Source organism: Limulus polyphemus, unplaced genomic scaffold (assembly GCF_000517525.1).
Source record: "Limulus polyphemus unplaced genomic scaffold, Limulus_polyphemus-2.1.2 Scaffold2150, whole genome shotgun sequence".
NCBI classification, from domain to species: Eukaryota; Metazoa; Arthropoda; class Merostomata; order Xiphosura; family Limulidae; genus Limulus; species Limulus polyphemus.
This window is the reverse complement of record NW_013667760.1, coordinates 5,658-27,917: the sequence shown is the minus strand read 5'-3', so window position 1 is coordinate 27,917 and position 22,260 is coordinate 5,658. Positions and strand designations below refer to the sequence as shown.

Here is a 22,260-nt window from a genome sequence, read left to right as displayed (position 1 = left end):
CAGCAGTTATCCTGAGTATGACAATAACTATACCCACTAATAACAGCAGTTATCCTGAGTATGACATTAATCCGCTTCCAGCACTAGGATAGTCAACTTTCAGGGTAACAGTGAGACAAATACTTAGTCTCTGGGTCACCTTAGGCAAGGAATAGCACCAATTAGCTTCCCTTACTTGGGTAACAGTTGTAGCCCTTTGGGACGCAGGACGGTGGATCATTTCGTCTGGCGGATGCCTGATGCAACCGGGGCAACTCTGTTGTTTCATTTGGTCGTTGTAGTCACCGCATGCGTGTAGCAATAGTTCATTCGCACGTGCAAGTGACCTTTTTCAGGCCATGTTCATCTTAGAGGGAGTTGAAACTATAGTTCGATACCAGACAGACGACTATGACGTCATAGTTCCACGAAGTGGGACCAGCATAACATGTCTCAACATGACTACAATTAATACAGTCGGTATAAAACATTTCATTAGTTAATTAATTTTCCTAACAACTTAAATCGTCCTAAAAAGGACGTTTATCACTAAATTATTAATTACATTTCTTGATCATTTAAATCATCCTAAAAGGACAACATCTTAATTAAAACTTACAGTTTGATGTCTCAACATGTCTTCTTTAATACTATTGGTTTAAAACACTAAATCATTGGTTAATTACGTTTTCTGACCATTTAGAATTAAATAATCCTAAAAATGACGCTTAACACTAATTCATTAGTTGATTAAATTTCCTGAACATCTATATTTTAATCATCCTAAAATGATGCTATGCATTAATTAAAACTTACACTTTCACTAATTTGACTATGTTATAACTTGACAAAATCTTTATTTTTATACGTTTTACAAAGGTGGGTGATGTTCTACATATACATTGTGATACTAAGACAAATTGTTTTTCAATGTGTCTCAACATGTGTCATAAATAAAATGTTTATTAAATATCATGCAATAGTTAACATTTACACTTTCACTAGTTTGATTTCATGCTATAACTTGACAAATTATTTCATTTTACATACGATACTTTATAGTTTTATCTTACATGAGATATACAAGGTGGGCACTACACTTCCACATATGATCAATGACTAGCTTTATGTTAAAAAAACATTATTATAACCACTATCCGTAGGAATTTAACAAATATACTATGACACTGTTACTATACTTCAACATGTGATCAATGTCTGAATTTCATTATGTTAAAATCATTGTTTTGCATATCTTAATATCTGTACTAATACAATTTGTAACAACTACAAATAATAAATGAATGAATTAGTGTTTATACAGACAATTTCTATAGAAGATTAAAATTGTATAAAACTTTGAGGCTGTCTAATGTTATTAGGAATTGATTATTGGCAAACAAACCTTCAAACTTCTTTGAGTACACAAGTCTTGTGAAGCATGGAATACATTTCTAAACTGTTCATAGCTTCTTTCAGAAAACGTTCCAAAGGACACTTGTTGTTTCTCCATTTTCTATTAAAAGTTTACATAACTAACTAACTTTTAGACCCATATGATCTCGAACTGACATCAAACTGGTTAAAATTTGATGCAAAGGTAATGACGTAGTCACATACATACAGACACAGTTATTCTATGAAGGAAAGATTATGACATTTTCTCAACGTGTCATCAAAGACTAGATTTAATCACATGTAAAACATTATTCTACAGTACACAAAACCAGCATGGAAATATTGACGTCATTATCGTCCACCAACGATTAGCCGATGTATTCAAAGTCACCAACCGACTTGGTTTTAGAAAATATATAGGGTCGAGCTTCATGTTTAGAAAAACCTTTCGTGTTATCTAATACAATTTTAGTAGGTGTAAATAACAGTTCAAATTTAAGTATCACAAATATTGATACATTTGTTAACGAAACTTCAAGATAAACTAATATATTATTTATAAAAATATCTTAGTTTATAAAATACTGACTTACAGTCCAATACCTGTGGTATATATTTGATTTAGGATGTTATTAGTCCGTAGAATAAATCACCACAATACCAAAACTGAATTGATATTCCGATATATATATATATATATATTCTTATAAATGGTAAAAATATCATGCATGTACTTAAATATATTTTCAACCCAATTCAACACAACAGATGGCGCTACATATCGACGGATAGACAAGCGACAGTTTCTAATGGTAAAGTATACACTTTACCCCAAGTCAACATACAACAACCCACTTCTTTGCTTATTTCACTCAGGCACATATGAATCGAAATTTCAATGGCTAGCCGATTTCTTGAGGTTTACTTTTACTTAATCTCAACAAGTTTGTAAAAACATTTCAGGAATTACTGGTTCTGCAGTTAACATGTTAACTATGTATAATAATTATTAACTATCCCCACCACCCTCGATATAATATGATAAATTACTCCTACTTCAGGTACTTGTTTTTCACTATATACGAAGAGTGTTAGGCGGTATAGTGCGGTGAGAAGCTACTGTACACACGTGAACGATGTGGCGCGGAAATGGTTAGTACACGTTAGCGGTGAGGCGCGTAATTGGTGGTCACATGTGAACAGTGAGGCAAGAAGCTGCTGGACACACGTGAACGATGTGGCGCGGAGTTGATTAGTACACGTGAGCGGTGCGACGCGGAATTGGTGGTCACATGTGAACAATGTAGCGCAGAGTTGATGGACTGCTTACATGGCGACGATTTCCAAAGCAATCATGCCAATACAGCCAAACTGGCCACAAATAATGGATAGGAATTCTAGTGATGACAAGGCGGAAGTGGTTGAATTTCAACAAGAGCGTCTCCTTTTGGCTCTTTCTTTCAAATAGATAAAAAAGTCCAGAATATGCTCTACGAAACCCTAATGAAAAGAAAGGAGATTTATGAATACCAAAAACTAGTGATATAACTTCAATTTGACCATAAACGTTTCAAGATACATTTTCAACTCAATAATGAACAGTTCAATGAGCTGTACAACTTAATAAAGAAATCCACGCACCCGATTGGCTGGAGCTATTTTTCGTCAATGTCTGTTCACTCTCATCAAAATAAATTGTGAGTGATATACTCTGCAAAGTGTTGCGTTTCATGCGCTGCCCATACATGTCTCAGGTTACAAGCTTTTCGTATAGTCTACGCGCCATGTTACTGATTTCAACACGTCAAAAAATACGACATTTACGGATTTCGTGCCATCTTTAACGTCAAAATAGATGTTATTAAGAAAAAGTTAGACATGCAACTATTTGAAATTTGAAAATTATCACAAATTCTTACCATTACGCATTTAATGATAATTTTTGTCTTCATATTAAAAGTTTGAGTAAATCCAAACATTACCGATGGGGGTCTATACGACTTTAAATTTTTTTTTTCGAAACTATTTATCCACCAAATTATTTGTTGTGTCCACGACCTTTTTGGTTAAAGTGCGCCTAACTAAATGAGAGCATACACACACCACCAATATTGCGGTTAGTCCCACTAATTATACCTGGAGTCCCCTATGTGTATTATATTAGTACCCCCCCACACACACATTTTTTTGGCCAATTCTCTATATTGAGCGTTATATATGGGAGAAACATACGTTTTATTATATATATATATATATATATATACTCTCACCGGTTGTGAACGGTATAAAAAACGATAATGTGATGGTTCAAAAGGACAGAGAATTTGCATAATAAACCATCTCTTAAGTAAAACCTGAAAAACTGCCACTGCTTGAAGAATTGTCAAAGTGGTATCATAGTGTGTAGCACGTTATATGAAATTTTTTACAAGTTTTAAATACATCATTATTGTGTAATATTTGTATTGTTTTTGATGCACATAACGTTCATAGCCCACGATGCAATGGAACTTTACTTGTAATTGTAGTACAAAGGGTATTTTCAAACTGAACAGCATTCCATGCGACACACGGCCTCCAGAAAATAAATAACCCTACCCACGGGAGGTTTGGGGGTGTCACTTCGAAACGAGAGTTTGAGAGCGGAGCTCCTCAGAAAAGGAAGACCGGGGGCCAAAGTGATAATACAGAAGTTATCTCCCAACTCTTTTTCTTCTTGGAGTTGTCTTAATTTCTGTCAGTTTTTCCTTTAAAGTTCTCACAAAGTTTCATGAAGTATAGTTAATTATTTTTACTGTGATCAGGTCAATGATTAGTCCGGAATAGTGAGTTATATCAAAAACTGAATGTAATATTTGAATTATAGACTGATATGTAAATATGCACCAGTGTGTTTTCGATTTGTGTTGTAAATTCCTTAATCTTCAACATAAAGAATAAGTCATTCATAAATCTTTCTGGATATCCATAACCCTCAGCGTTAAGTGTAGGTTATTAATTAGCATTCAGAATCCTCTGGTTATCCAAACTGTACTTGATGGGCGTGGCAAGGTTCAAGTATAGCGATCCCTAACACAAAACTATATTGACTGTAAAGAGAGAGGGAAACCCGCCAGTAACAATACTATTAACCGAACAGCGGTTTTGACTGTCGAAGTTATAATGTGGAGCACGTTCAGCGGCATATAGCGGATCCAACCTTGGCCTTCAATCCGTAGCGCGGCATTCTAACCACTAGGCCAATAGCGAACACTAACAAAGCGAGTGACTGGCCGTTAAAATCCTCTACAATCAGCAATTATGCGTGTTTCTTCTTCTCCGATTCCCAAAATGCTACATAACTAATTGTTTAAAGCCGAGTTTACAGAAGTTTGCTTAATGTGATATCTCTCTTTTTCTTTTGTCGGTCTTCATACTCGTGACCCCCCTCCTTCCCCACACCTATTTTCCTAATACCGGATATTACAATATTTAGACAAAATAACTATCAATGGGATTCAGGTGGGTTTCAACTTATTGTAAAAATAGCAATTATTAATAATTTACATCTTTACACACCCTCTTTGAAGTCCCAAAATAAAACCACTTCATTACGTTTGCAAATCGGTGTTTGTCAATGCTTAAAGAAATAAGGCTTACGAAACGCAATAAAATTGCAACATCCAATACAGCTTGTACCTACAAGTTTCTTAAGATAAAATTACTAATATAAATATAGAGAGTTCGCTAAAGTTTCATAAGTTTAAATCAAAAGAAAATTCTATGTATAAAACAAAGCTTGGTTTTATTTGACTTTTGATTAGATACAATATCAACACCTAAAAGTAATCACTAACTAAATTATAATTTCATTTGCAATACTAGTTCACAGCTACACAATTACCGTCGGACAAAGAAAAAACTTTTTTTTTCGTAACAAATTTGAACTTAATCGGGTACCCAATTTCCCGTTAACAAATTATATTGTGGCATAAATGTAGCGTGGACGAGCACTGGTCATCTCTACTATTGAGCTGATAGCCTAGCCCCAAGAGGATTCGGGGAAAAACAACTAGTCAACACAACAACACCAACCGCCAAGTCTTGAGCTACATTAATCGGATAGTAGAATTTGATCGTTACGGTTATAACGCACCAACGGCCCCAAAAGGTGGCTCACAATTGACCCTAGGATCCACGGTCCAGTACGCTAACCACTAGGACATGTCGAGCCTGAGAATGATAATAAAATGTTTCACGAATATACGAAACGTCATGATTTAATGCTAATTTTCTTTTGAACCCAAGTAGGGAAAAAAGAACTTCCCCTTGTTGTTGTTTTTTTTTTGGGGGGGGGGGTTTCTACGTATAAAGCAAGGACGTTGTGCAGAAAAAGCGTTTACAGTGTATATGTGTATAGTCATTATATATATATATAAATATTACGTCGCAAATACAGTAGATTATTGTTGGGGAAAAAAAGCGAAGACAGAAAAATCAGTAACAGTAATATAACAACAACAACCCACCCCCTCTCAGCAGCAAGAATGGAGGCTTAAAAGTTTAAAAATCAGGGTTTTACATCCGCGGTGGGCAGAGCTTTGTCCTTAACAATACACACAATAAAATAAACTGAAACATTGTTTTCTCTGCTCTTACAAATATAGAAACGAAGAATCCCGTAGTGAAATGAATAAATAAACCTCTAAAACGGCTATAAGAGATGATGTAAAACACGAAAACGAGCAAATTACAACGTTTGGGCCAGTTTATTTGTCGTCATTATCATTAGGTACAACGTACGAAGTCTGGTCTGTGTCGGTGATTGCGGTCGTTGTGCGCAACCTGGGAGGGTCAAGTTCAATCCTCCCTCCTTGACTATTGTTAACAAACTGTCAAAATGCTATGAAGTTATTCAAGAAATCAGAGCTTTAACACTAATGCAGAACACTGATTAATATTTTTTCGGGATCATTTAGAAATATGAACCTATCATAAACCTGTGTACACAGGATTGTATAATCATGTTCATAATTTGATACTTGTTAAATATAAGGATAAAGAATCTACTTCCCTCTTCAGGCCTACAACACACGAGAGAGTAGAAGAAAATTACATTTGAAAATATGAAATTAAGTAGACCAATCATATAGCTGCTGACATAAATACAATTGGTGAATAAATATAGTGGAAAACCAGGATATTTGTCTTTTTTTCCCCTTATCAACTGAGTTACTTTTTATTTAAATATCTATCACATTAGAGTCAGTCGGTTAGTGCACGTATGTTTACGTTGAATACTAATACTAGAGAACCCGTGGACCACATTTACAGGTCCGCTATAGTGCACGTTTAATGCTTGAACTACTATTTTGCACTTTTTTCAGTTTTCTGTTCCTCTTTCAAAAAACGCAGGTTTCCTAATGGGTTGGGTGAAACGTTTTGCCTTAGTGCAAGCCTAGCGGCCGAGAAGATTCGTTTCGTATCATCTAGACGTTGGTGAGTTTAGGAGAACGAGTTTTCCAGAAATCCCCGGATTCCCTGAAGGATGGGTTGAAACTTTTTACCTTTGTGCAAATCTCGGAAGCGAGACGATTCGTTTGGTACAATTTAGAAGTTGGTGTTACCAGCTGTTTAGGAGGAGTTATGTGACGCACAGACACATTATATAGATCGTTTAGTGAATGCATGCATTAATCGTTTTGCGCTAATATAATCACATTTACGTTTGAACAAAACGGGAACCTCACAGCTGCCTCCTATCAATAATAACAAAATTACATTTTTTCAGGCAGTTTTATCTATAAAGGGTAATTCACCGAACTCGTGTTTCCTAGTAATTTAATCTATTGCTGGGTAAAATAATAAGTGTTACGAGTAGTTACAATCACGCCTGGCTGCAAACGTTTTTTCTCCCATATTCCTCTAATCAGTCCGCTACTAGTTTCGAATCTGAGATGCGTAAAAGTATCATTTAAAAGACAGATAGCAAACAAATGATAGTAACATTTCAGTGACTGGTGGTAGACAAACGATAATCTGAAATGCTATTTTTACATTCCCCTGATTCGTAATGGACTAATTAGTAGGAATGTGAGAAAAAAAATGTGTGCAGCCACACTTGTTATTAATTACCTTGATAGACTTGCTAACTTGGTCGTTTTATATCACTGCAATAACATATTCTTGTTCTATATATTATCAGAAACGATAGTAGCTTATAATAGTGATCGCAAAGAATTGCACAAAACCCTAATAGAACGTTGGAGTAAAAAACACCTTAAACAGTACAGATTCAGTTCACTTTAAAATCTTTACTATTGACTGCTAAGGCTGTATACATATAGAAATACACAAAAACATACATATACGACTCACAAAGAAAACCCGCTGAAAACAGCCCGTTTGTATTTATTATTATTATTCTTGCCAGCCTACAACAAAAACTGCTTCATATATTGCACCTAAAAATTTTGAAGAACAATAAATAAGGTACTGCGAAGGTCTACGAGTATCGAAAAGTCGATTTGTTTCTTCTGTATTTTACATAAGCTAAAAACATCATAATTCTTGTGTAAACAATGTTATCATTACCCCTTGAAGTTAGTTTTTTTTATAAATTCCTGGTATTCCTTTAAAAAGCTTAAGTACAGGGTGAAACAGGAATTACCAGTCAATAATAGATGAACATTAGATGACTAACATGTAGATACTCAATGCTTTGTACACTATACAATTGGTGTCCTTAGGGAGTCAACCACCATATTAAGTTCAGCATCAGTTCAGCATAAAAAAAAGTCAGCAAACAAGATAAATAAAAATTGGGAACTTAGAAACCTGCAAGCAGAGATGGTAAAAGAAGTAAGGAAATAAGACTGAAGATACCGTGGAAATTATTTACTCAAACTACAAACCCCTATTTTGTCTCCACCAAATGTAATTCTAGGTAACAGCATGAAGCCAGAATAGGGGTTTGTAGTTTGAGTAAATAATGTCTGCAGTATCTTCAACCTTGTTTCCTTACGTTTGTAAAATCCATATTTGCAGGTTTTTAAATTCCCAATTTTTTATTTATCTTGCATAAACACATACTCGTTAAATAATTTCCAATGTAATTTCTAAACATAAGAAGCAAAATTTGAACGCTTCTTCTTGGGACACACAAAAGAGATAGAGAGAACGCAAATGATTAGTCATTGTGAAACATATATTCCCGTTATGAAAAGTGTACAAAATTTGTTTTCATTTTTCAGTAATTGACATTTTCAGGGAAAAGGAAATTGTGTCCCCCCCCCTATCCGTGTGCTCTATTTATTTCCCGTTTATTCGGATTAAATGGAATATAGCCCATTTAATATTTTTTTTATTACTAAGCAAAATTTAACAACTGTCGTGAACTGCGCCTGTTGGTGGGGTAGTCTTGATATTTAGAATAACGAAAACACACACACAGAAGCCACTTAAAAATATTGAAGCACTACTATTATTTTTTCTTTCAAAGTCCAAAAATGTGTTAAACTAAAATAAAATATTTAAATACTCTCAAACACTCAGCCAAACAGAACAAATCGATAAAAATAATATCAAAATACATAAGCAGAAACCAAGTGCATAAAGACAAAAGAACATATATAGACTCCCTTTCATTTATACATTATATAAAACGATTTTGGAAGTCTCACCACGTCGTTAGAGTCAATGACGCCACGTCCAGCCATGCTCTATCTCATGACCCGTGCTTCTTGGCAATAGCCCTGCGATGTACTTTCCATTGCAAATGACTCCCACCATAAGGCTGTCATGTTCAAATCACATTCCTCCTCCTAGCAACTCTCCATAATCCATGTATAGTGTACGAGGGCAACGGTTTTCCAGCACTTATTCCAACACTTCGAGCTCAGAGAAATCTATAGTTGCTATGTTCCGCAACTTCACATGTATGTCTTCGTATGGAATACCATAAATACCCATTTTATTCTTCAACTGCTTGATGTATGCAGCTGTTGAACAGATATGTCGTGGAAGAAGTATGTGTACATGCGATTTGTGTCGCTCTTCTAGATGGAGATCCTTCTTGATTCTGTTGCGTACTGTTGACTGGGGCACGTTGAAGGGTTTTGCCACTGACCTTTGTGTTCGTGGATTCTTCCCTGTTACAAGATGCCGCATTGTGCTTACTGCAACTGGGGTACGATTTGTTGCATGTCTCTTTTCTGTATGTGCCTGATACTCTGATTTTATTCTTACCACATTGTTTTCCAATGCCATTATAAAATAAAAGTGATATCCCCGTCTTGGAAATTCTAAATACTCTATCTGAACACATCTTTATGATTTGAGTATATGAAAGCGCTGTTACATACCCTTCAAATTTCTGGTGGCATCACATTAGCTACGAAACGTCAAACAATGTCAAAATGTGGTTCTGATACATTTCGTCCACTGCGACTCGATATTGCTGTGGTTGTCACGTAACTTGATGAGTTGCATATTAAAAATCGTTTTAATATAACATGCTCAATTTTCCATAAAGCGGATGTGACATACTCCATCCCAACCAAACAAAACAAACCTGTCCCTGTTAACACAACAATTGCAAACAAATTAGCCTTCTCGGTAAGTTTACGAAATTACAACACTAAAGTTCAGAGTTCGATACTCCATGGTGGACAAAGCGCAGGTAGCCCATTGTGTTGCTTTGTGCTAAAAAACAATAACAGTAAACCAATTAAAAATAATTCAATAATTACAAACAATTATCCAATAACGACAAACACTAAAACAAACGTACAGACAGCCGTCTTGTGACTAGGCTGTGCTCTCATAAAATTTGATAATACATTTGTATGTCATTAGTATAAGCCTAATTATATTTGCTTTTAATGGTGCATAACCGATATTATGTACTAATACTATTCACAAAGTTCACAAATTAAACAAAAATACACCGTGCTAAATATTTCATTTACAATCATTACCCGTCATAGTAAGTTATAGGCCTTTATGCCCTCAAATTTCATGAACTGAAAGTAATTCGCACACAGTAGCGGAGTAACAATGGCGCCCTGTATAAGGCCCACACTAGAAAGGGGCCCATTACACGTAAATTTCGATTTTCAAAGTGTACACATTGCGTTATATTTTCATAGACGATAGGTCTATTTCAAAGCATGCAAATCTATTTTTCTTTCCAGGGCCGGCAAAAAAAAAAGATCCTTCTGGTCCCTTTTTAATCCTCAACCAGTTCTTGCAGTCACTGGTCAAAAACAGACTGCAAATACCAAGTATAGAGACATTACACGTGATCAGGAATATTAGCAATATCGTCTTCTTTATTGCACCATACAACACGACAAAAAAACATTGCCAAACTAGATTATTATGATTTTAGTTTCGATTTGACCATAATTATACAAGACGATTGATATATATAACATGTTGCTTTCTCAAAACTTGTGCATATCAAAAGTATGAGTTTCGAACACTCCTTTTAAGTACTTGACGAGAAATAGGGGAAAAAATCCTTCTTACCTCTTCGTAAAACTTGAGCTGGGGTATAGGCTCCTCATCACAGAGGCCTTCGCAAAATTCTTTGAAAAGGAGGTAACCTGTAATGATCCATAAAACGTTAGAATACCAACAACAACCCTATTCCTTCTTGTCATACTATCGAATCATAAAAGCCTGTAATGGCCTCACATGATTGATTGGGTATGTCTAGAATTTGAACTTGAAGCTATTTCTTTTCTTGGCAGAGTCACATTTATTTGCAGAGTGATATATGAATGACATATATTCTTATCGGTCTGGCTAAGTCCTAAGCCCACTATTATTAACCCTATGGTTCGAAAAGTGTCTATTTTTTGTTATTTACAATGATAGAATTCTTAGTTAGTACGGAAACACTAAACTGAACGTTACAGTATCAAAAACAAAACAAAACAAAAATTAGAACTGTTTACTCTCACACACACAATCATAACATTCCAGTTTAGTTGTTTAGAAGTGCAACATTCAAACTAACCCTGTACTATAAATTACATCAATTGTATACAGGCGATCAAGTCAGCACTGTATAGCAACGACAGAAGTTAGTATAAAAACCCACAACGAGATATCTATTATGAAATTTCAACCTAAAAAAAAATTGTACATTGCCAGTCCTTGTCAATATTTATTACCTCATAACAGAAAACGTCAGTGCTCATAACATCCAAAAAAGTGGAAGATACTCCGTCTATCATACATGATTCAAACACAAAAGTCAAACTAGATAGGTAGGCCAAGGATGGGAAAACTAAAAAAGTTTTTAAATCAAAAATGGTTAACTGCACTCTACTTTCCACGAAAACATTATCTAAATCATATCTGATAGATGGAATATTTCCAATGCTTTTGGGTGCTGAATTATTTCAGAATTTCAAAACGATTGAAACACTTTATGTTAATGCCGGCAGATCGACCAAAATGATGCAAGTGTTGGCGCAATCAATAATAATATATGAACTCAAATGGATGTTTCTGGGCTTGACAAAAATAAAAATCACAGTAACGCTGATATATAATAACTTGACATTCAATAAGAAATATGTGATTAATTAAAATGTAATAACACATTTCCTTAAATCAATAAAATAAGTAACCCTCACGAACCTATAGAGAAAGACAAAAGCACGACAATTCTACCAATAGACAAAAATAATGCACAGTAATAAAGGGCAAAGAAAAATATGCCAAACACTAAACTTTAATTGAAGATGGCTCTTACAGGAAGATCAAGTCTAACCCACCAAAAGAAACAGACAAAGAAATGACATGTAATTTAACCAGAAATGAGCCAGAATACGTGAAATTGTATCGAATATATATATATATATATGTGTGTGTGTGTGTGTGTGTGTGTGTGTCCAATGACCTTCGGCTAAACAAATTTGACTCACTAAGCCTAATAGTGTCTGTAGCCTTACACGTCAATAGCCTGACTAGGACTAACACCAGTGTTTGATGCATAAACAGTAGACTAACTATGCCTAATAGCGTCTTATGCTTCAAGAGTGGCTTAACTAACTAAGCCTAAGAGCTAAAAGGAATGCATTACGCCTCTTACGTCACAGATTATATTTTCAATTTTAACCTCAGATGAAACGAAAAAAATACTAAAATAGATCAGTGACTGAATGCAAGAACAGTAATACATACCCTGCTGAATCCCTTTGAACTTTCAAAAAGTCTACAGATTCTGAATTACGGCAGACTTAATCTTAGTTTCAAGAAAAATCATAGCCTAACACAACAGTGCAGCTATTATCACATAAGCTTATAACTCATAATCACAAGATATAATAACAACAAATACATACTTTACAAAACAACATTACTTTTATGTAGCTTGACATAATAAATTATTTGAAAAATGATAATAAGACGGTGCTGCTAAGAGTAACGATAAGATAATTTTCTGAACACGGATGAACTTGACAAGAGAACCAGTATTTCGTCAAAACACAAAACTATGATATCAAAATGTAAACTGCCTCTGCTGGTAAAGTAAAGTTTATATGATATTACAACACGGCTGAAACTGAGACGAATAAAATTATTTAACAAAAGTCTATAGTTCAAACAAAAAGAACACCATTCTGTATCGTTTACAACTCAACAGAGAATCGCCAGTCAATGAAAAACATTTCAACATCTAAGAAAAAATCAGTCAAACCACTGTTCTACAGCAAAGCAGGGAAATATCGCGATGCAGTAATTTTTATTCAGAGTTCTTTCACTATGTGACTAAAGAAAGAGATTAGCTATGTTAACATTTTTTTTATCATAAGCAACCAACATGCTTTCATACAGTAAAATTCTGCAGTAAACATTGTTGAGAACTGACCAAACGTACATCTTTTCAAACATGCTTTAAAATATCCGGTATATATGATGGTGATAACTAACGATAAAGCTTTCTTATTTGAATACTGTATAACGCTAAAGGTGATAAAGCACGATTCCTTTGGGTTAACATTTTACAAGAATAATACTTAGAAGAAGCACAACGCAACCGCAATCTTGATTGGCCCATTACAGGTTTCCAGTGGATTTCTTAACTACTATAATGTACTCCTGTCACTGAAAACTTGTACAAATCTAAATACCATTAGATTTATCGTAATATATCATCACACTAAGTACCTTTAATATTCCTAATATATATATATATATTCATATCTAAAGATGAAACTGTACAAAAATGTACAAGCACGGATTGAATATGGAATCAGGTAATTATCGCGCCTTTATCAATTCACTTTCGAATTTCTATTATTTGATGAATTGTAAATTTAACAGCCACCCCTTAAGACCACGTGGCCATCTAGAACTGATTCAGCACTTCTCGCCAATTAGTTGCAAACATAGAAGATAACGGGCCCATTCTTTCTTAATGTTAACAGTTAGTTCAAATTCTCTCACACCCACATCCATCCACCACCTGATTCCCCACTGTTTATTCTCAATCCCACTATGAATGCAATTAAAGCTTTCACTATTCCATTTTTTCGAGTCAAGTTTAGATTTACAGAACCTTAATGAAGGTAATGGCAATACAAGTTTTCTTCCAGGCTAACTATATATATATATTCATCATTAGAAGCTTTTAGCCTCTTTCAAAACCACTTCTTCAATAAAATATTTTTCTTTCCCTCCACGGGAGTGCTCTGGAACGAGGTTGAAAACTTGCGAAGGTTGTTCAACAATGTGCGGAAATAACCTGGAAGTATGATTTTACTGAATAACTTCCACAAACTGTTTTCCTCAACAGGTTCAGTTGGACCAGGTAATAACGAGAGGTTCGAACAGAAAATGTCTTGCAGAGTTAAACCGAAATCTCTTGGTTGTGACTGTGAGAAAGAAGGGGTGAACTTAGTGAAAACAATCTTTATACAATTCACAATATAATTATGTGTTAATAGTTCACAATGTGACTAGCTATCATCTAACCAATCAGACAGTGCTAAAACAGCATAATGCCTATAAAAGTACAGGCAGCCAAAAAAAAAAAAAATCCAGCATTAGTGTGGTAAGCATACTCATGGTTCTTGGAAAGAAATATCACATGGTAAAGTTGTAAACAAAACAAATGGCTCGTGAAGGTTACTTCATATTTCATCAGAATCTATATACAGAAACTGTGAAAAGGGCATGTAAAAACTAGTACTGTTGATAAAAGAAGTAGTCAAGGTAGGAAGCCCAAACTCATCAAAAGTGACGTAAAGTATCTCAGGGTATGCTCTTTACGTGATAAACAAAAATTCAGTAGAGATCTTGCCAATGAACTAACCATAGGTACAGGTGTGAATGTTGCCTCCATAACAGTAGGATACACATAAGCACAAAGTGGTTTCAATGGATGTGTGGCTGTTCAATAACCATTACTTACCAGAAATAACCAAACCAAAAGGCTTCAAACAATTGGATGGACAAAGCCGGAGGAGCATGCACTTTACAAACAAATCAAAATGCAATTGTTTTGTCAACAATCAACAATAGTTTGTTTGTTGGCAGAGGAAGATAATACCCTCAAATACAACAGTGAAGTATTCTGTTGAACCAATACATATCTCAGCCAATGGTATTGAATATTTACACAAAATTTATGGCACCATGAATGTTGAAAGGTATAAACAAAGTCTTAATCTTCCTGTCATTCCCTTGGTAACAAGTCCTGTTAAGCAGAAACTGCACTCTTATAATACACCACAGCTTGAAAGTGCGAGAAGTATTTGTGGTGTAACACCGATTTGAACACAGGTTGCCAGATACTCTGCCAACACCTTGAAAACAGTAAAGCTCTGTGGGATAATGTGCACAATAACAGAGCTAATAACTTTTGTATCTATACAATTTAATTCCAACAGGATAGAAAATACCACCATAAAGAAGGCCTAGCCATAGGTTCTCCACTATCACAAGTATTCAGTTAACTCTAAACGGATCATTTCAAAACATTTACTCTAAGACCCAAAATTTGACCGAGACACTAAGGACACGATACAAGATTTAGTCACATGAACAGGTAACAGATAGAAAGTAATGTCATGCTTCTAGAGTGTTGGCCACCAAGACACATTAATCATATAAAAGTTTACAGGAAATTTAGGTATAAATAAATAACTCAACTTAAAAGTGTAGAGACAGGCATTATAGATTGTCTAGATTTCAAAATGAAATATAAGCTATACAAAAAGAAGAATGAGGAAAAAGACACCACTACAATCCGCCTTGACAATGGATCCCGGAACTTTTGATAAATAAGGTGAATACTAAGAACAAGCACGAAGGAAATCACGGCCACATCCCTTTACGTTAAAAATCTCTCTAAATAAATACAGAGGATATTTTAACAGCATAAAGAAACCACAACACAATACGATTACAGTTAATACACGCCAAACCACTTAAAGACCCAATGGAGAGCAAAAATACTATGGACTCCAATTGATTAGAAATCGTTAAATATGTGTATATCCAGTAATCTTATGACTAAACATTCACACAATACGTTCCTTATGTACCTTCGGACTGCGTAAATACACATTAACAAGTGCTGCACGTCTAAAGAATAAACATACATCAAATGTCTTCTACAGCCTAACAAGCATGAAGTTAATTGCCTTAGCTTAGCAGCCCGTGCATTATTAGCCTTAGCCTAACTAGCAGCCAGGGCGTTATTAGCCTTAGTCAAAAGCTAAATCACTATTAGTCTCAGCCTAACAGCCAGCACATTTTCGCCTTAGCCTGGAAGCCACTGTAACGACACTGTTATTAGCCTTCGCCTAACAACCAGTGCATTCTTAGCCTTAGCCTAACAGCCAGAGCATTATTAGTTTTAGCATAACAGTCATGGGTGCTATCACTATTCCTTCCTCCCCCCCACGATATGTTTATGAAGGAGTACTATTGCAGAGATACTTCCGAGTTTAACTTGGAGGCACTGTCAGTGAATTCTGTGTACTTTGAATTAGAAACGAGATAATATTAATTACTGGAAGTCGCTAGGTGCCTGGAACTGAGCGAAAATTGGAATATAAAGTATCTACTTAGTGAACGTAAAACCTGACCTACTAGAAGTTATGTTGTATACCTAGACTGAAGCAAGCTAACAATGCCCTGATTGTTAGGCGATAATAACAGGAATTGCACAATACCATATAGAACGTTCGGGGCAAAAGCACCCGAAACAGTAAAGATTCAGTTCAAACAAAGCTTTAAAGCCTTTACTATTGACTGCTGAGAATGTACACATATAAAAATGCACAAAAAAAGCATACGTATAAGACTCACGAAGAAAAGAAAATCCGCTTAAAACGGCCCGTTTGTAATTTTTCTTCTTCTTCTTCTTATTATTATTCTCTTGCCAGCCTACAACAAAAACGACTAAATAAGGTACTGCGAAGGTCTTAGTGGTATTGTTTCTTCTAATATTTTACAAAAGCTAAAAAAGATCATAATTCTAGTTAGCTTTCTTACAAATTTCTGGTATTCCTTTAAGCAGCTTAAGTACAGGGAGAAATAGGAATTACCAGCCAATAACAGATGAAGATTAGATGACTAATATGCAAATACTCAATGCTTTGTACATTATACAATAGGTATCTTTAGGGAGCCAACCCCTATATTACGTACGAGTGAAAACCGTATTAGCTACCACATCAAGTAATCCTTTGCCCATAGTTGAGGATAAAAAAGCCAGCAAACAAAATAAAAAAAATTGGGAATCTAAAAATCTGCAAATAGGGTTCGCAAAAAGTAAAGAATCAAGGCTGGAGATACTATATACATTATTTACTCAAATTACAAATCCTCATTTTGACTCACCAAATGTAATTCTAGGTAACAATATGGAGCCAAAATAGGAGTTTGTAGTTTGAGTAAATAATGTCTACAGTATTTCCAACCTTGTTTCCTTACTTTTTTATGATTCCTATTTGCAGGTTTTTAAATTCCCAATTTTTTAATTTATCTTGTAGCATATGTTCCTGTTAAGATGTGGGAGAACCACATCTGCCGTTATTCTCAAAACGTTGGTTGGTTGATGGCGTTTATCGTAAAGCTACGCAATTTGCTATCTGCACTCTGTCCCGGATTTTAATGGTGATAGTCCGTAAACTAATCAATCATTCAAAGAGATACCTTCTGAAAATCTAAGGTGTCAAAATATTTTGGGTTTGCTATATTACATTTAAAAACATGTTATTAATACTTAAAATTCACGTCCCCCTCCTTATTCGAACTCCGTTATCCAGAGGTCGGATTAAGGTGGGAGCTGTTATGACTGAAGACACAGGCCCAGGCTAAAAAAAGAGAAAATTAAAAAATACCTGTTTTCATTTTTATTAGGAAAATGCTTTTAAAAAATCATCCGACCAAGTCTACTTATTTTTGAAAAGAGGGGGAGAAAAAGAGTTTGTGTGTGATACAGCGTGCAGAGATTTGATTGGCTTGCCTCCAAATTGTGTGACTAGGTGTAGCTCCGCTACATTTGCATACAATTTGCCATGCAAATCTTCTAGGTTTAAGTGAGGCGAGACCCAATCACGCTAATCGAATGATAGGCCTAGGCGAATCAAAATCTCTTTACATTTTCACGGTGCTGTCAGCTAGGCTTCTCCCTTGTTTTTACGCCCAACACGCCATTTCTTATGGTATGATCGGGCAGTAGGCCTAGAATACGAGTAAACCTAAATTGCTAGAATAGATTGAAAATATCTATATCTTTCTATTCTATATTCTCAAACACTTCGGATTTTGTTCAAGAAAAGAGTTCAATCATCGCTAACAAGGTAAGTAACAGTATTTAACCTTTTAGGATATACTGTATCAACTGTTTGTATTTCTTGAACAGAATTTGCAAATTGTTATCTCATAAAAATCCATATTTACTTGTGAACCTACATTGGTCCATTATCAGCTGTAAATCATTTGTTGACAAGTTAATAAGCATCATTAATTGGATTAAAAGTCATTCAAGTATACACAATTTGACATTTATAGTTAAATACAGAAAATGATATGCGTTCATTTGTTGTGAAACTATTGGGTAGCTAATTCTGACATCTCTCTCTCTCTCTCACACACACACACATATATATATACACACAAAAACACACAGACAGTTTACACGTGCACACATATACATTAAATGTTTATCCTATCTATTATAAAGATGTACAAACACAAGATGGGTTGGGAAAAGCTAAAGTCAAAGAATGAGGAAGAGAAAAATTAAGAGAAAGTAGTAGATAAAACTAGGAAAGTAACGGATTTATGGGCTTCGTTGTCTAGTGATGAAACCCACGCCAGCCAAAGCGGTGGAAACAACAATGTAGACACTAAATCTCTGGATGCTGACGACCGTCAACCTCATCAAACTGAATCGAACCCCTACCAAAAGGAAGAAATCAATCACTGCAATGGTGATGAAGATACTGACCCATACTTTACATTCCACATTGAGACGTGGATACAAGTTTCTGAAAAAAAACGAGATTACCTCTTGCCAATGCATGGATGCGGATTTTAGTGCATCTACAAAATCGATTCCGGGTGACAAGTATAAACGCCAATTCTCAAAGACTTTTTTTATCGCGAGCAACTGAATAGAGATGATCTTAAAATAGTCTGGCTTTGCTACTCACCAAAGGGAAACATCTTCTGCGTTATATGCAAATTTTTTTCAACAACAATGGAAACTTCTTCGCTAGCAACAACTGGTTACTCTTACTGGAAACATGCTGCAAGAGACTTTAGTTTGCATGAAATAAGCTTGCTGCATCAAAGTTGCGTCACCAAACTTGTTATTCGTAAAACAAAAAGCAGACAAATCGACAAGACTTTAACAGAGCAAAAGAGAAAAAATACTGGTACCAAATTCTAGAACACACTCTCTCAGTCTTATAGTTTTTTACCATCTAGAGGGCTAGCAATCAGAGGAAACAATGAAGTAGTTGGTTCTGTGCAAAATGGCAATTACTTGGAAATACAGGAGCTATTGGCTTAGTATGATACATTTTTTGCTGAACACATTCAAAAACGCGCAAGTAAGGGAAAAGGTCATGCTCCATAATTATCCTCAATTGAAACATCCAGTATTACTCAGTGTCTGTTGATTATACTCCAGACTTAACCCATGCGGATCAACTGACAATAATATTTAAACACGTTCTAGATGATGGCCCTGTAGAGAGATTTACCACATTCTTACTGGTAAATAATTACACAGGAGCAGAACATGCTCGAGTTCTCACTGATTTCCTTGAAAAGAATGATATAAGAATTCAAGATTGTCGTGGGTAGCCTTACGACAATGCATCCAATATGAGCGGCAAATATGTTGGCATGCAAGCCTTGATCAAAGAGAAGAACCCCCAAGCAGACTATGTTCCCTGCTGTGCTCATTCACTCAGTTTGGTTGGACCTTGCACTATGGACTGCTATACTGAAGCTTGTTTATTCTTTGCGTTTATGTGGAAGCTTTATGTACTTTTTTCTTAGCTTCAACCCGCTTGAAAAACTAGAGCTCCCGACGATAAAGAGGTTATCAGACACAAGATGAAGCATCCCTTCAGATGCAATGAGAGCCTAAAAATGGGGTACAAAGCCGTAACGCAAGTCCTGCATTGAAGCAATGCAAATGATGGACTCGCAGATCCATAGTCTGATACACTACCTATTTGTCAATTCTCAAATCTCTTTTTATCGATCACAGAAAGTTGCTAAAGAATATGCCTACATACTCATAAAGTTGATGAGTAATGCAGACAGTTTTAGGTTTTATTCCGTTGTTTATGCAGTATAAAAACCACTCCTCAGTTTTAAAAGTAAAAAATCGAAAAAGTAATGAAAATATATTACTGGAAAGGCACTCGGAGATTACAAATCCGTTTATGATTTTGAGTTTTGCAGTAATCTATCTAACATTTAAACACACAAAAATTCCTTCTCCTCAATAATATAAATCTAGGTACCAACATCCTCTTTCTATCTCTGTTTGTTGTCATGTTTGAACCATTTTCAAAACCCCAACATACTAATATCTTAACGAAAGAAAATGTAATTTTCAGAGTAGCCTTTACCTTAGAACTAAATTCAACAAAAGGTAATAAAATGGTTCTTCTTGGACGCTTAACCTCTATACCAAACTTGGTCAAAATGAGATGGACATTTTTCGAGTTATATTATTCACAGACACATACAGAAGAGAGAAAATAATAACCTTGCATTTAAGGATGAGTAATGAAAACCACTGGAGTGAAATAATACCCTCTCCATCAAGGAGGAGTAATTAAAACCCAAAATTTAAAGTTTGGTTTGAAAAGACAAACGTGTATCAAATTAACATCCTTAAATCAATGTGCATAACACCCAAGTAAAAGTAAACATCATATTAATTAAACACATAATCCACGAAACATTGGATGACGCTAACCTTAAATCTTGTTTGTTTAGCCTACACTTAAATATCTTGAAACGTTTTTCGTACTTTAATCTCTTATGAAAATCGATAAGTCTTCAGGAAGTAGAAGAAACAAGGCTATTTTAAGTTACAAGGAAAAAAACGTGTTGCTTTATTTAAAATGCTTTAAACAAGGTATTGAACTTTCTTCTGAATTTCTTACATGCAAATCCCAATGCATATGTTTGATTAACATGTTTTTCATGCCAAACAAGAAAAAAATAATATAATAATGCATCTTAGTCTCTAGATTCGCACTTCAGAGTGAGGACGAGTCCCCTTGCATTGCATCCTCGATATAACTTAGTGAAAATTAGAAACAGATCGATAACCTGAGGTTCTTCTGCTTCATTAAGAAGCAAGCTAATTATGAGATTTACGTGTTCCCTTATAAATACAAAGGAAAGCTAATTAAGTGTAAACACTTTGTAAAATGCAATTATTTTTCGGTCTGTGGTTAAATATGACGGAATAACGGAGTGTCGTGTACCCCTGGAAAACTGTTTTCTCATTCGAATACAAATGTTCAGCAGTTAAACATTACTATAATTCTAATGTCGTTATAGTACCTTTTGTGAAGATACACAAAATCGTTAATATCTAATTGTTCATCTGTTGTTCATTTTTTAATAGATCCACTACAGGTATCTCTTGTAATTATTAATGGGCACACGACTCCTTTGTTTTACCAATTTCCATGGATTCGTTATATCATATATGTCCCAGTTATAAAGAACTAACTGCTTCTTGTTTGAATAATTTTAAACAGAAACACTATTACGCGTTTTATCCTATTATAATAGATTCACGTTTCCACATCTACCCTTTTTAACAGACCCAATACTCCGTGTTTACCCCCTTTTAATTGGTATACTACATCTTACGTAATTTTAAAGGAATCAGTGCTTTAAGTCTCATAGGATTTTACAGATCCATTTCCACGTGTTCTCTTCCGGATTTTTTCTCAGCAAAACTAATCTTCCTTTTCATGCCCATTTTTAACAGATTAACTGCACTGTGTATTATTTATTACCAGATTCACAGCTATATTATTTTACCAGTATCTGGACGCGAACCACAGAAACTAAGCTCCACAGTCCAAAGTGCTAACGATTGGTCTGTGCTCGGCCCAGCCCCTGTGTATCTTTCGCGAAAGTTTGAAACAAACATGCTCTCTTCTGCCTCTTTTACCAAAGTGATGAAATCTTGGATTAAAATATTGCCATAATTTAACTATCTCCAGCGTAACTACTTAGGACTTCAAACTGTTAATGGATTTTTTGGTATCACCTATATCAATAGTTTCCAATCTGGGGGTATCTCTTCCTTGAGGGTGAGCCAAACAAGAAAGGTGGTCCATCAGGCTTGACTGCTTGTGAGGTTTGTTTGTTTGTTTT

At 35.1% G+C, this 22,260-nt stretch overlaps 1 protein-coding gene across 1 annotated transcript in view; it reads right to left on the bottom strand.

Annotated features, from left to right (window-relative positions):
• Positions 1-21,859, bottom strand: part of LOC106466098 (G protein-coupled receptor kinase 1-like) — a 77,228-nt gene extending 55,369 nt beyond the window's left edge. The window contains exons 1-5 of the mRNA XM_013926338.2: positions 21,792-21,859; positions 20,864-20,917; positions 19,417-19,424; positions 16,470-16,472; positions 10,888-10,964 (exon numbers count right to left, since the gene is read on the bottom strand). Of these exons, the coding sequence (XP_013781792.2) occupies positions 10,888-10,964; positions 16,470-16,472; positions 19,417-19,424; positions 20,864-20,917; positions 21,792-21,859 (210 nt within the window). The remainder of the gene's footprint in view (positions 1-10,887; positions 10,965-16,469; positions 16,473-19,416; positions 19,425-20,863; positions 20,918-21,791) is intronic.
• Positions 21,860-22,260: the final 401 nt, after the last annotated feature.